At 41.1% G+C, this 15772-nt stretch overlaps 2 protein-coding genes across 7 annotated transcripts in view; one reads left to right on the top strand and one right to left on the bottom strand.

The window, feature by feature from the left end:
- The first annotated feature begins 112 nt into the window (after positions 1-112).
- On the top strand, positions 113-14155 carry ASTE1 (asteroid homolog 1). 6 transcript variants are annotated; one of them, XM_030329624.1, is made up of 5 exons: positions 113-296; positions 1587-2908; positions 9516-9726; positions 11562-11757; positions 13530-14155. In XM_030329624.1, exons 2-5 carry the CDS (start codon positions 1604-1606, stop codon positions 13858-13860), a joined length of 2043 nt encoding a protein of 680 aa, XP_030185484.1. In that variant the 5' UTR covers positions 113-296; positions 1587-1603; the 3' UTR covers positions 13861-14155. The 6 variants fall into 6 exon arrangements, with proteins under 6 accessions (XP_030185484.1, XP_030185483.1, XP_030185482.1 ...); XM_030329623.1 differs by having other exon boundaries at positions 113-386; XM_030329622.1 differs by having other exon boundaries at positions 113-386; positions 1344-2908.
- Positions 11205-15772, bottom strand: part of ATP2C1 (ATPase secretory pathway Ca2+ transporting 1) — a 174694-nt gene continuing 170126 nt past the window's right edge. Inside the window, exon 28 of the mRNA XM_030329618.1 lies at positions 11205-11787. Within this exon, the coding sequence (XP_030185478.1) occupies positions 11716-11787 (72 nt within the window). The 3' untranslated portion in view covers positions 11205-11715. The remainder of the gene's footprint in view (positions 11788-15772) is intronic.

The raw sequence follows: 15772 nt of genomic DNA, 5'->3' as shown, positions 1-15772 counted from the left end.
AGGGAGACAGCGTGAGGCATGCTGGGAAGCAGGGGCGAGGCGGCACAGAGCCGGTCCCCGAGGCGGAAGTGTGCACCGACCCAAATGGGCGGGGAAAGGGGAAGAGGCCCGACCCGCCCGGCTTCACTAACATGACAGCGGCCATTTCGGAGATTACTTCCCGGCCTTCCTTAGCGACCTGACGTCTCGGGGCCCGGGAGCATCTGTTCCCCCGGCGCGGTGTGGCACCACTGGCTTCATGGAACCGAGCTTCCCAGTGACGTCATACGCGGAGGCTTCCGGTTCCCGCTCTTGAGGTTGGACTCTCACGTGCAGGCGTTTCCAGGACTCCCTTGGCTCCTGCAGTCTTTTAGTGGAGGGGCTGGCCCTCTGGGAGGACCGTGCAGGTGGGCTCTGCCGCTGGTCCGGGTAGTGGGGTTGTAAGGGCTGGGGTGGCGTAATGTACGGAAGCCTGTGTTTGACGACTTACAGCAAACGTTTTGTGCGCCTTTCTCCCATCCAGCAAGCATTTGTTCAACAGCTATTGCAAGGTCCTGTAATTAGTTTAGGATGAGTTGACACGGCCTCCCTCTGTTTGCATGTATTTCACAAGACCCACTTATAAATAAATGACTACTATACTGGATAAGGAAGGGCGAAAACTGGGGTGAATTGAGTTGGGCGCAGAATGCAAAGAGGTGCCCCCGAAGTCTGTGATCCAGATACATATATTTTAATGCAGTGTATTTAAACGTCAAAAATAATGCAAAAGAAATACATGATTGACAAAATCTCATTATTTTAAATAAAGACAGAATCGGTAACCATGCTATGCTGAGCCGTATTGGAGCGTGAGGCCAAAGGAAATACTAGTAATACACACCCTATGACTTCGGGTAGCCAGATGGGGAACGATATTCTTGGTACTGAGCCAGATAATGCAAAGATGAGAACATGAAAAGAGCCTCTGGTTAAGGTGAAACTGGAGAGTTTTAAGTTCTTCCAGGCATGAAGCAGTAATTGTCCTTACTCAAAACATTGCCAATTAAGATGGGACCACAAGCCAAGGCCTAAAAGAAATTCCCAGACCCTGATTGTCAGAAAAGAAAAACTGGATCCGTATCATTGACCCTACACACTTTAGTTAACTGAAGCCTTGTGCTCCCTGATTTATTAATTATGAGATCGAAGAGGGTATCATTTTTATAGCTTAGGACTTTTTATCTTGACCCCACAAAAATATTCTTTGTTGGAAGACGGTGACGGCTATCTATCTCAATATCAAAGTCCACGGTAGTCTCTATTAGTCTGTCAGTAATGGACTTTAATGGATTCTCTTTTAGAGCCCCCGTCTCTATCCATAGGTTAAAGTCCGTGAACCCATTGCACTTGTGCCTTGTAACATACGGGGAAAACAAAAGAGAATGAAAATGAACTCAGCTAGCCAGTGGTGCCTGAGCATCTAGGTAAGAATTGAGATGCTGATACCTAATATATTGGTTAAAGAGCTGTTCGTGACATTTGCTGTTGGTTTGTGGTGCTGGGAATGATAACTTGGTCCCCAGTAAAGAGCACCAGTTGAAAGTGTGTTCCGTTGTTTTAATTAGGCAGTTCTTCAGTCATCATGGGTATCCGAGGACTAATGAGTTTTGTAGAAGATCATAGTAATGAGTTCTTCACTGATTTGAAGGTGCGGGACACAAAAATTGTCATTGACGGCTATGCTCTCTTCCACCGGCTTTGCTTCAACTCAAACTTGGAACTTCGATATGGAGGGGACTATGACTCTTTTGCAGATGTTGTACAAAAATTCTTTGAATCACTGTTTGCTTGTAATATCTGTCCATATGTTGTGTTAGACGGAGGATGTGACATTTCAGATAAAAAGCTTAAAACTTTAAAGGATCGAGCCAGAGAGAAGATCCAGATGGCTCATTCCCTTTCTGTTGGTGGGGGTGGGTATGTGTGTCCCTTACTCATCCGGGAAGTGTTCATACAGGTTTTAATCAAGCTACAGGTGTGTTTTGTCCAGTGCTTTTCAGAAGCAGATCGGGACATTATGACACTGGCTAATCATTGGAATTGCCCTGTGTTATCGTCAGATAGTGACTTTTGCATTTTTGACCTAAAAACTGGGTTTTGCCCACTGAATAGCTTTCAGTGGAGAAATGTGAGCACTATCAAAGGCACAGGAGACTGCTATATCCCTGCCAAATGCTTTTCCATTGACGCGCTCTGCCGTCACTTCAGCAATATGAATAAAGCTCTCTTACCTCTCTTTGCGGTGCTGTGTGGAAATGATCATATCAATCTACCCATCATGGACACATTCTTAAGTAAAGTCCGTCTGCCTCTTGGAGCTACCAGTTCAAAGGGGAGGAGACACCACCGAGTTTTGGGACTTCTGAATTGGTTATCTCATTTTGCCAACCCTACCGAAGCACTAGATAACGTTCTGAAATATCTCCCAAAAAAGGATCGAGAAAATGTGAAGGAAATTCTCTGCTGTTCCATGGAAGAATACCAGCAATCCCAGGTGAAGTTGCAGGACTTCTTCCAGTATGGTACTTATGCCTGTCCTGCCGCCTTGAATCTGGATTTACCAGAATGGGTATTAGTGGCATTGGCCAAAGGCCAGCTATCTCCTTTCATCAGCGACGCTTTGGTGCTAAGACGGACCATTCTTCACACACAGGTGGAAAATATGCAGCAACCAAATGCCCACAGAATATCTCTGCCCATCCGTCAAATCATCTATGGGCTTCTTTTGAATGCTTCCCCACATCTGGAAAATGTGTCCTGGAATGCGTTGCCTTCTCAGCCTCCAGCTTTCAGCGAAGTGGAAAGGATTAATAAAAATATCAAGACATCAATTGTTAATGCAGTAGAACTGCCCAAGGATTATTCTGACTTAAGCAAATTGACCGAGGTAAGCGTTTGTAACACTAATGTCATTTTTGTAAAGTACTTCACGGGTTAAAACGTGCTTTCATGTATACTGTCTCTCGTAATGTAACCAAATGAGGTTGGTTGCTACTCCCCCCGCCCCCCCCGTTCGTAGCTGAGAAAGCTAGGACTCAAAATAGGTGAGTGTGTGATACCTCAGCCAGAGAGGTGCAGTGCTAGGACCCAATCGTAGGTCTTTTAGCTCCCGATCTGCCATTTCCACTCTACTTCAGTAGTCTGTGTTATCTGTGCAGTTATTACTACTACTCTGTTGACACTAGCTATTCATAAATTGGGGGTGTGTGCCTTTAAAAAAAGGCAAAGGAAAAAATTTTGAGCTACAAAAACAGTGTGCGTTGGTAGGCATTTGTCATAGGCGTAGCTGATATCTTAGACTGCATCAGATTTCAACTAATAAGATTAATATGCTTGGGTCTTAATTTTTCATTTTTATCTATGAGGACCTGTTTTTTTAGGCATTAGGTTTATGGCCTCATGATGATTAGTTTGATATTGAAAACAGGATTCTTTGCCTAATTCAGTGTTGTTTAAACCTGAGTAACACTCAGACCAACCCCCTTTTGAAGGTTAAAAAAAAAAAATTATGGATCCAAGCATTTATTTGTTTACATAAATATATTGAAAATTGCAAATATATATGGAACTGCTTAGGCTAACACAATTAAATGTACAGATTAAATGCAGATAAATTTATACCAATTGCAGGGCCTATTTGGAGTTTTTTCTTTTGTTTTTGTTTGTTTTTTGAGAGAGAGAGCGTGAGCAGAAAGAGGGGCAGAGGGAGAGAGAGAATTCCAAGCAGGCTCCATGTTCAATGCAGAGCCTGACATGGGGCTCGATCCCATGATCCTGGGGTCATTGACTTGAGCTGAAATCAAAAGTTGGGCGCTCAACTGACTGAATCATTCAGGCACCCCTATTGGGAGTTTTCTTAAATCCAACTAATATTCCGATTCATGAGACTGTCACAGACCACTCCTGGTACCAGTCTGCTCAAGGATATAGGATAGCAACCATTGCTTCCCAGCAGGTTTGAATGAAGCTTTTCTTTCCTGTGGGAGTTTTTTGGAACAGTCTACACCACTGGTTCTCCACTGGGGTGATTTTGTCCCCTTACCCTGCCCCCCCTTCCCCGGGGGGCATTTGGCAATGTCTGGAGACACTTTTGATTATCACTGCCTAGGTGGTTGGAGGGGGGGAGGGTGTTGCTACTGGCCTCTAGTGGGAGAGGCCAAGAATGCTGCTAAACATCTTAAAATGCACAAGACAGCTGCCCACAAGGAATTATCCAGCCCAAAATGTCAGTAATGCCAATCCCTGGCCTACAGTGCTGAACAGAGAATAACCTCTCTAGTTTCCCCATTAGTACCAGCTCAGGCAGGAGGAAATGACATCCATATTAGCTGGGTACCAGAGCCTCCTTGGCAATGGGGAATGACTACTAAGGGGAACAGGGTTTCTTTTTGGGGTGCCAAAATGTTCTGGAATTAGTGATGGTTGCACAAGCTTATAAATATACTAAAATCACCTTGAAAGGGTGAATGTTACAATATGTGAATTATATCTCACTTAAAGAAAGAAAAAGTCTCACTGGCCTCCTTTCCCCACTCCTTTCTTCGAACGATTCCATAAACACAGTTTCCGAGCTATGCCCCTCAAGGGCCGTGCCTAATTACAAGTCACTGCACTCAGGGAAGCTCCATGATATGATGTTCCCATCTGGTGTTTATGGTTCATTTATAGTTCAAATCTAGATGCAGTTTTACAAGAGTCCTTTTTACCATGCTAAGTAACACAGCTGACTTTATCACATTTCTAGGGTTTCAGAACTAGAAAGTTGAGCATAAGTCAAATTCCAAACAGAAGGGATTTGTTAAAACTTTACCCACAGCAATAAAATTGAAATTAGCAGAATTCTAAAGGGTGGCGTTTGTTGCAATTACATTTCTCCTCACAACATAAATGGTGCTGTGGAGAGTTTTTCTTAAACTTTTTATGGCTCTATTGAAAAACGATGTACAGTGAAGGGCCCATGTTTAAAGTGTGCACTTTGATGAGTTTGATATGTTTACGTCTGTGAATCCATCCTTGCAATTAAAATAACGAACGTATGCATCACTCCGAAAAGTCTTCCTCCCTGAGTATGAACACACAGCGAAGTACACAGATGAGTGTAGAGCTTGATGAATTGTCACCAACTTGACACTTCCATGTAGAGAATGTCCAGATGAAGACTCATTATCAGCATCCCAGCAGCTTTCCCTAATGTCCATTTGCAGTACGCCCTCTCCCACCCCCTGTAATCGCTATCCGGACCTGTAATAACACTGAATAGTTTTAACTGTTTTTATATTTTTATAGATATGGAATCCTGTAATGTGAATCCTTTCATCTAGCTTCTTTTATTCAAAGTTTGTGAGGTTTAGATCACTGTGAGTAGCTGCAGATCACTTATTTCTTATTGCCGTATGTTACCACATTGTGGGAATTTACCACAATTGATCTTTCCATGTTGCAGGTGATGGGCATTTGGGTAGTTTGCAGTTTGGGCAATTATGAATAGTGCTATGAACATGCTAGTGCACATCATTTCTTGAAAATATGGATACTCTATCTGTTGCAGATACTACTAAGAGTGGAATTGCTAGGTCGTGGGATATGCATGTTTAGTTTACAAGATACGTTGCCAAATGGTCTTGCAAGGTGGTTTAACCATTTAGTATTCCCACCAGCAGCTTATGAAAGTTCCTCTTACTTTACACCCTTGCTGACACCTGGTATTTTTTATCCTTAAAATTTTTTTTTTTTTTTTAGCTATTCTGATGGTTGGATAGTGGCATCATTTTAACCAATTTGGTGGGTGTTAATTTGTATTTCTCTGATGAGTTATGTGAGCACCTTTTATGTATCCATTGGACACGTGGATACTCTGTTATAGAAGTTTCTGTTCAAGGTCTTTTGCCCATTTTTCTGTTGGCTTTTTGCTTATTTCTATATATGTGTCCTTTGTCAAATAATATGTATTGTGAACAGACTCTTGCATAGTGTAGGTTGTCTTTTCACTGGAGTATGTTTTGATGAACAGAATCTTAATAGAGTCCAATTTAAATTTTTATTATTTATAGTTATCACTTCTATAACCTACTTAAAAAATTATTACCTGCTCCAAGGTCATGACAGTTTTTTTGTCCTTCATATTTAGATCTACAGTCTATCTACAATTGATTTTTTTGTGTATGGTTGCAACATAGGATCAAGGCACTTTTTCCCTCATATGAAAGAAAATCCAGCTGAGTCAATGAGTGTAACATGCTGATTATACTCTTTGCTAAGTGGAGATGACAAGTGTTCTCATCACTTACCTGTATTCAAAGTAGGGTGAAAGTCTGGTTCACTTTCTTTGTGGTCGTATCTTTCAGCTTTTCCTAGGCATAAAGTAATCAATCCTGTACTTAGTTCAGTGTTGCTAGCTCTAATTAGCCCATGATAATTCTTTTTTCTTATTTATTTTTGAGAGCAGGAGAGAGGCAGAGATAGAGGGACAGTGAGAGAATCCCAAGCAGGCTCTACACTGTCAACACAGAGCCTGACGCAGGTCTCGAATTCACTAACCATGAGATCATGACCTGAGCTGAAATCAAGAGTTGTACCACTCAACCAACTAAACTACTCAGGCACCCCAATTCTTTTTTTTTTTTTAAGTTTCTTAGAGAGAGAGAGAGAGAGAGAGAGAGAGCGAGCGAGCATATGAGTGGGGGAGGGGCAGAGAGAGAGAGAAAGAGGGAGAGAATCCGAAGCAGGCTCCATGCCGTCAGCCTGGACCCCAACATGGAGCTTAAAGCACGAACCATGAGATCACGACCTGAGCCGAAATCAACAGTCAGACGCTAAACCGCCTGAGCCACCCAGGCGCCTATAGCCCAGGATAATTCGAAATGGTATCAAGTGCAAATGTGATTCCAAAGACAAATGCAGGTATAAGAGAAATCTTGTGATAGTTCTCTAGTCGTTTTGTTTTTCTTAACATGAGGCAGTAATAATACTTTATCTGCTTTGTGCCAACGGTTGTAATAGCAACTTTATACTTATTTAATTCTCACAGTAACCATATAGGATAGGGTTTTCATTTGGTTATTAGCTGCAGTGGATAGAGATCCATTCAAGTTAACCCATGAGAGGCTAATTATAAGGAGAGATGCAAGTGGGTCTTTCTTTGGGAGTAAGCGCCACGACCAGCCTCTCTCTAGGTGTCTCTGCTTCTCTGTGGGATCTTCTTCTACCAGCTTGTGCTTTCCTTCCCCTCTGGGGTAAGGGGAAGTTGTCACTGGGCTAAAACCTAACCAAATTTAAGGGCTGTGAGCAGAGTCATTCCTCTTTTGGAAGGGGCTAAGAACTGGTGGGTTCCATGAAACATCTTGTGTAATTCATTGTAATGCCCATTTACAGATAATCAGACTGATGGTAGAAAAGCTCAGAAACTTGCCCAATGCTGTACAGTTAATGAGAGTCAGAACATTTCTAAAGTCAAAGCCCAAACCCTACTTTGTTCATAAAAATTGTAATTTGTAATTGAATTGTAGACAATTCAATAATTTAAGCATTATATGTCAGAAAAGAATTCATGTATTTTCTTAGCTTTACTTGGTGTATTTTCCTACCAGTTGAGATCATAAAGTTTTTAAGTACTTGTTGTTTCCCGTAAGAGTGATGGCTTAGACTGTAAAGCATCTTGCATATTTCGAATTTTAAAAAGTTTATCACACTATCGGGGAGATACTGTGGTTCAGTCAGTTAAGCGTCCAACTCTGAGTCCGCTCAGATCATGATCACAAGGCTTTGTGGGTTTGAGCCCCATGTTGGGCTCTGTGCCAACAGCACGGAGCCTGCTTAAGATTCTGTCTCCCCCTCACTGTCTCTGCCTACCCGCCCCCCCACACTCACACTCTCAACAAAAAAAAAGTTTTATCACAGTATCAAAAGTTTAAAATGAGTTTTATAAATTATATTTAATGCTTTCATGCATCAATGGTGAAACTATTTTATCAATTATGATGTTTTATTTCAGGTTGCCATGTCCATTCCCAGCTGTCAACACACTGATTTGACTACAAACTAGGTTTTAGGTACTGAGAAATGTGTCTCATCCTTACATAAAGTTAAGAAAGAAATCCTTTTCTGGCTGCATGCAGACACTAGGAACACCAGTTTTTTCTTTTTTTTTTTTTTTTAATTTTTTAGTGTTTATTCATTTTTGAGACAGAGAGAGACAGCATGAGCAGAGGAGGGGTGGAGAAAGAGGGAGACACAGACTCTAAAGCAGGTCCCAGGCTCCGAGCTGTCAGCACAGAGCTGGACGTGGGGCTTGAACTCATGAACCACGAGATCATGACCTGAGTTGAAGTTGGACGCTCAACAACTGAGCCACCCAGGCGCCCCGTTTTTTCTTTCTTAAAGTTTGATGGTAAAGTCCTCCTGAAGGTGCCCTGTTAATAGTACAAATTTCCTTATTTGTTTAAGTGTGTGACCTAGAAGGTCCTTATGGTTCTTAAGATTCATTAAGGTAAAGTTATTTCAAGAAGCCCAAACCCCTCATAGCTGTGAACTCCCTTTTATTTGAAGTGTACTCTAACGCATGGAGTAGAAGTGAGTGGGGTGTGTTAGTGCAAGCACAATGCAGATAGTCCTTCTCCCTTGAATATACCTCTCACCTACAAGCAACCACCCTGGAACAATCCCTGTGTAGGAAAACAAAAAGACAAAATAAAACATTCAACTGGGTAGGGACATGAGACAAGACCCAAACAAATAGAAGGCTGTATGATATGCCACAGAGGGTGCATATAATCTAAGTTTGCCTTCCAGAGGTGATCAGAAATGGCATCGTGAAGAAGGTAGGGCATCCGTAGTCACTGGCGGTTAAGAATAGGGTTGAGGGGACGCCTGGGTGGCTCAGTTGGCTAAGCGTCCGACTTCGGCTCAGGTCACGATCTCACAGCCCGTGAGTTCGAGCCCCGCGTCAGGCTCTGGGCTGATGGCTCAGAGCCTGGAGCCTGCTTCCGATTCTGTGTCTCCCTCTCTCTCTGCCCCTCCCCCGTTCATGCTCTGTCTGTGTCTCAAAAATAAACGTTAAAAAAAAAAAATTAAGAATAGGGTTGAGTATAGATCTTTGTCTCTCAACACAGAATAGTTAAAATGCAGATTCCTTGGTTGCTCTCACATTTACTGAATCAAATTTCAGGGTGTGGGACCTGAGGACTGAAATTTTTAAGCTTCCCAAGTGACATGCACTGAAGATGTTCACCAGCCTACATGGAGGGTGGAGTGACATGAGCAAGGGCCGTGTAGTGGGAGTACACAATATATCCATTCAACCGTATTTAATAAGCACCCAGTGTTTTAAATGCTTTGAGTGTGGCTAATTTCTTTCTTTCCACAGGAAGGTAAGAAACTGACAGAGCAATTCCTCTGCACTAAAGTCTCTTTATACTTGGGGTGGGGCGGGGCGGGGGGGGGGGGGGGGGGAGACATTCCCCAAAGTAACTTGCGGGATGTTCGGTATGTATTTTCAGCTCTCCTTGGCCAAAAGGCAGATCCTTCTGTTAGAAACCCTGAAGGTGAAACAGACCATCCTGGAGCCAATCCCTTCTTCATTGAAGTTGCTCGTTTCAGTCAGTTGCTACTGGTTGCAGCACACAGAGGCCAAGGCAAAGCTACATCACCTGCAGGCCTTACTGCTAGGGATGCTGATGGGGCCCTTACATGTCATAATCAACAGCCCTGGTAGGTATCTGGAAATTCCAGGAGGAAAGTTTTGCACATTGCTTGCATATAATTGCAAGTTTAAAGAAACAAACAAAAATATTCTTTGTTGTTTACTTCCATCGGTTGTATTCAGAACTTAGGGGTGGAGCCACCAAAATATCATTCATTCACTGGCAGATGTTTTTGAGCACTTCTGTGTGCCAGGCTCAGTGCTGGAGTGCTTGACTCCAAGGGCACAACAGTGAAGGTATGCTGCTACTGCCTCATCCCACGCGAAGTGTGCATGTGTAACGTGCCAGTTACATTCTGGACTCCATGTACCGTATCCCTATTCCCGAGCATCAATACAGTGGCAAGATCATCACTAGAAATTTATGTAAAATTGTCCATCGGTAAAGCTTCTGAATTCCTACAGCCATAGTAAATATTCGTGCTTGTGCTGTTGTTTTACTTTTTCTCCACTGTAAGTTTCAATTAGTGTGTTAATGATGACAGAAATAGTAACTTTTTTTTCTGTTAGAGAAATACCCTTTAAGGTAGTTTCAGCTGCATGTAAGTATCGGGTGAAATAAATGCTGATGCCTTGGAGCACTTCAATTCTTTAATAGAGTTATTCCCTTTAAAAGATTATGAATGCTGTAACTCCTTATCTAAACACATATAACAATCACCACACCCAGAACAGTGCTGTCTGATATCTAATCTAATGGCCACTAGCCACGTGGGGCTCTTTAAATGAAAACTTCAGCTTCTTGGCCACATTTGAAGTGCTCAGTAGCCACATATGGCTAGAGGCTACTGAATTGGACAGCAGAGACACAAAACACTTCCGTCATTGCTGAGAGTTCTGTTGGACAGTGCTACACTGGAGTTTACTTTTTAAAACACATGAAAGGAAAGAGTGAACTGGTACAGACTCCAGGACACCCCAAGTGTGAGAACAGTTGTCAGAAGCGACTCTTCTTATAAGAGCCAACTGAATGAGTTAACGCCCACTACTAGTGAAAACACAACTTTAGGGTATTTCCACCCATTGAATAATACTGTAGTTTAAGAACATTCTCAGAGCACAAGCCTGTTAACTTTTTACCTGAGTCCAACAGAAGGGGCACGTCAAGGGTCTGTTTCTTTTCTTTTAGGAATTGTGGACCCTGCACCCAGGCAGGCTCAGTGCCTTGCTGCTCGCTAATGGGTAAAAGGTGGGCCTCCTTTTTATTACTTTCAAGTTGGTCCAATATCATTTTGTGCGCCCCTACTCAAACCTGCAGGAGCTTACAGCTGAACGCAAACAGCACTCCTCATTGCCTAGGCTTGTTGCTTCTTGCCTCTTAACCTCCACTATGTGAAGTAGATGATTTGCCATAGTCTCGAGTCAGTCATGCTTTTGTTTTCCTCCCATAAAGCAGAGGTTAAAGTGTGCTTTGAACACAGGCTGTGTAAGTGCACTATAGCAAGGGGCGGGTCTCCATGGAAGGAAACTTAGTGAACGAGAACAGTGAAGAGAAGGATATTTAATAGTAATTTGTATTTTTCAGAGAGACAGATTTTGGGTTTGGAGAGTTCAGAAGCAGATGTATTTTAAGTCAGAGATACTATTTTAAGGAAAAAAATAAATAATTTAGGGTTGAATGAAGTTAGGTTGTCATTAAAAAGGCATTTCAGTATAAATATTTCAATGTATACAGCAAGGCTTTTACATTGACCTTAAAATAGTAAAGAGCCAGAAGAGAAAAGCATTTTGGTTATTTAAACTAATTTTTTTCTTTATGGAATTCAAAGTTTTATAGAGAGAGAAAATTACAAGCTATACAGTGTTTTTGGAAATACTGCCCTTGGGTTGTTTCTTTGTCTAGATAAGGAAGATCTGCGGGAGGATGGTGCTAGGATGTTGTATGAAGAGTTCCAGAGAGTGAAGGAGCAGACACGGCCGGGCACGAGACTGGACTTAGACACAGCTCACATCTTCTGTCAGTGGCAGTGCTGTCTGCAGATGGGGATGTATCTCAATCAGCTGCTGTCCGCTCCTCTCCCGGAACCAGACCTAACTCGGTAAGCACCACGGGAAACTAGTTCAGATGGCTGCACACAGAAGTAAATACTTTTATTTATACTTAAAGCAAATAAATTTCTAAAAATTAATCTTAGTATAATTGGTCTTGGATCGCTATTATAGCTGAAGAGCTGGAAACATATAAATTTTTGTCCATATTCCCAAAGAAAATTGCCATTAGATCAAAGATTAAAAAGCCAGTCCCTTAAAGTAAAAAAAGAGGCAGTTGTTGGTAGCATAGAACTCTTTCCTTCATTTCTCTCAGGCCTTTGATCAAGTATCACTTTATAAAGCCTCTTTCTGATTATCCTCCTGGAATATTACTCTCTACTTCCAGTCACTGTAGTCCTATTACTCTTTTGGATTTTTGTAATTGCATTTCTTAACACGTGGCATACTGTTCATACACTTGTTCAAATATTTGTTAAATGCCTACTCTGTGGTAGGGTGTAGTGAACAAAATATTTCTTTTTAATATCTGCTGTCACGGAGCTTTTATTCTAATAAGATGACTCCTAGACACTTAAGTGGACTTTATTTAGGGTTTTTGTTTTGCCAGGTGAGTATGAAGAAGGGAGAGGCAGCCTGTATGCCAGGAAGGGATTATCATGTTTGAGTATGGAGTTTAAGCTGGTAAGAAAGAAAGGATAGCAGTAGGGTGTGGGTACTACGTTCAGTGGATTGGACATCCAGGAGATCCCAGAGGGAGGGAGAGAGGAAGAATAAAGGGGAGATTGTTAGCAAATGGAGTGGAGATTGGAGATACACTTTGTCTCTCTCCACTTGAATGGAAGCTCTGTGAGGAAGGCACTTAGCTATTTACTTTTGTAGCCCCAGTGCCTAGCATTTAGGAAAAACTCAAATATTTGTCAAATAAATGAATGATGTATGTTTGGAGGCATATAAAATCTGCTGGTGTGACTTTTAAGTGTTTTAAGGTATAAAGCTTCCTAGCAGTAAATAGTGTTAATACATCTCTGGACCTGATAATCTGAGTCAACCCTAGAACCTTCTACCCAATAAGATTAACTAGCCTTTGACCTATGGATTCTTTATGCCTTTCCTTTTTATTTATTTATTTTTATTTGTCTTTTTTGTGTCTTTCATTAAATAATTGAGGTCATTCTAGACTGGATCCTCTCTAGCTACCACAAATCCCTTTACGACAAAACAGGGGAAAAAACAAGACCAAACAGTTCTCTTCATAATGATTTCAGCAGGACTGTTTTTGCATCTCAGCTTTACTAATAAAGCTTTTTAAATGATGGTCTTACACTGATTAAATGATGGTTCTGCATTAGTTGCTAAGGCACCAGTGGATCAACTCTGGCAGTAAGTTATGTATTAAATTTGTGGCTTCCAGTTAACCACATCTTACATTCCTGCAGTAGATTCTCAGTGCAGGTGAATCAGTGAGGTTGCAAACGATGCCACTAAATTTTCTCATATTTCAGCAGACTGCCCATTTGGTTTATCAGACATTTTTAATTCCTTTTCTTTGAAGTGGTAAGAGGCCTGCTCAACTTTCAGCTGATTGCAGAACCAGCAGGCATCTATCTCATTTGTTGACAAAGAGTTTTTAAATATCACCAGCCAAATTTGTACTAACAACTCAGTTCCTTCCTTCAAGGAACAGGTTTTTAAGTAATTTTAGTACTAATTGTATTGAAGAGCTAAGTGTTTAGCTGCACTTGTTAAAGCCATGTTAATGAGCAAAGTTCTCCACTGAACGTATGCTTTAACAACACTCTTTTCCTCTCCCGTGAGACAGACTGTACAGTGGAAGCCTGGTACACGGACTGTGCCGACAACTGCTAACATCGACTTCTGTAGAAAGTCTCCTGAGCATGTGCCCTGAGGCGAAGCAACTTTATGAACATCTGTTCAATGCCACAAGGTCATATGCCTCTGCCGAATTATTCCTACCAAAGGGTAAATCAAATTCAAAAAAAAAAAGGCAAAAGAAACAAGGTACCAGCTGGTCAAAGAACAGAGTGGGAACCACCTCAGACACTAAATGCTGGTACGAGGGAAGCAATCGGTTTGGGCTACTAACGGTTGAAAACTTGGAAGAACATATTGAGCTCTCAGAGCTTGAATAAACTCGGTCTGCAACAAGATGTACAGTTTTTTCTTTTTTTTTTAAAGTAGGCTGCACACCTAATGTGGGGCTTGAACTCACAACCCTGGGATCAAGAGTCCCAGATGCTCTACTGACTGAGCCAGCCAGGTACCCCCAGATGTGTAATTCTTAAAACTTTGATTACCTCCCTTCAAATGATTAAGTTTTTTTCTTTACAACTAATCTGTTAGGGGATAAACATTGTAAGAGGTGATCTTTGAATTCGAGGGTTATTTTGTATTCTGTTTTTAATAAATACAATCTGATTTAAGAAACTTCTGTATTTTCTTAAACACACTTGAAAGCATGTTTGTACTTCTCATTCCGTTTTAGGAAGTTAATAAGTCTATAGCCTTTACATTGCAGCAACTCAGCCAGCTATGTTTTCAAAAAGAATATAAGTTCTGCTTCAATTATTTCCCATAAGCAGAAGCTGGGTTATTATCATTTCAAAACATTTTTTTCCCAAATGTTTCCTCTTCATCCTTTATACTGAAAGATCTGAGCCTTAGAAGAGAGAAGTTGAGGATGCCAGACAGAAAGTAAACACCTTTAAGTACTAGGAAAATGAGACCCATGGCAGGCTTGAGGAACACTTTATATGCTCCAGGTTTTAAAGCAGAAGTTGAAATTGTAATGGCTCCAACAAATTAAGAAATAGCATCCTGAGCTCCTAGATCTAGAGGAGAAGGAGGAAACACTATGAAGAAATTAAAATATTAGTGATATATGCAGCAATACCAGAATCTTAGGCCATTTTTTTATACTACAATTATTGACCTATTAATGGGATATGAAACCAATGAGTCATAACCAGTATTTTTTAAGTGGAAATCATTAGGCATGCATATCATATATTAAATGGTTGTACAAAATGTATTTCTTACTGTGGATTGCAGTCAAAAGACTTTGAAAGGCACTGCTCTGGAACACACTAGAGGCTGCTAAAATTACAACTACCAATAGAATTGGGAAAGTGCTGGCCAGTTCCAAATAAAGAACTTGAAAATAAACAAGCAAGTGGAATCAATCTAATTGGGCAAGATCTAGAGATCTGAAGGTGTATTCCCAACCTTTATTTTATTTCTATGCATACAAATTGTGTCTTTCCTTTCTTCTGTACTGTCTCACTGGGTACATTCCATCAGTAAGAACCCTAAACACAGTTTTAAGCTGCCATGTTGAACAGGCCTATATTCAGTTCCTAACATCTGGCAAACAAGTCTTTCCACTTCCCTAGTGAGAACCATACTCTTAGGGGAGTACACCTAGCATCAGCCAGTGTTCTATACACACTTTCCAAGTGTTTGCTGGCTATAGCCATTTATAAAAGACAAAAACACAGTCTTATTTGTTCCTAAAGTTTTCAACCCTAAAGACTGGCTTCTGTTTCAAATAAAGAGTTCTTGAAATAAAATTTTTGTTTATTTTAGGAGGAGTGCATGGGGCTCTGTACTAAGGTGGTTTTTATGTCTCTAAAGAGCTGATTCTTCACAGAATAATCAAAAAAGCAGTCATATGCTCTATTATTGATACATGTTTTTCCAACAACTAGATCTAGGCACATCTAAGTAATTACAAGCATATTAAGTCCTTTGTTGTATCAAAATTCTTTTTCTTGATTCCTGCAGTTGGGGGCCAATCTGGAAGTTAGACCAGTATGAATGTCCTATTTCCTGGCTTTATCACCAACGCTGCCTTTGCAAACAACCAACCTTGCATGAAAGACTATTTCTACCTCCACTTTGGCAAATAAATGGTTTGATAGGTACCCAACCGAACAGTGTATAGGCTACAGAGTTTAATTACAAGTCAACTTAATTATATCATTCATCTTTTTCTTTCATTAAAAGGAGTTTTTCAAGCAAAGGGGCCCTCCTTCAGTAGACCTA

This window comes from Lynx canadensis, chromosome C2 (assembly GCF_007474595.2).
Source record: "Lynx canadensis isolate LIC74 chromosome C2, mLynCan4.pri.v2, whole genome shotgun sequence".
Classification (NCBI taxonomy): Eukaryota; Metazoa; Chordata; class Mammalia; order Carnivora; family Felidae; genus Lynx; species Lynx canadensis.
This window is presented reverse-complemented; position numbering and strand designations above follow the sequence as displayed.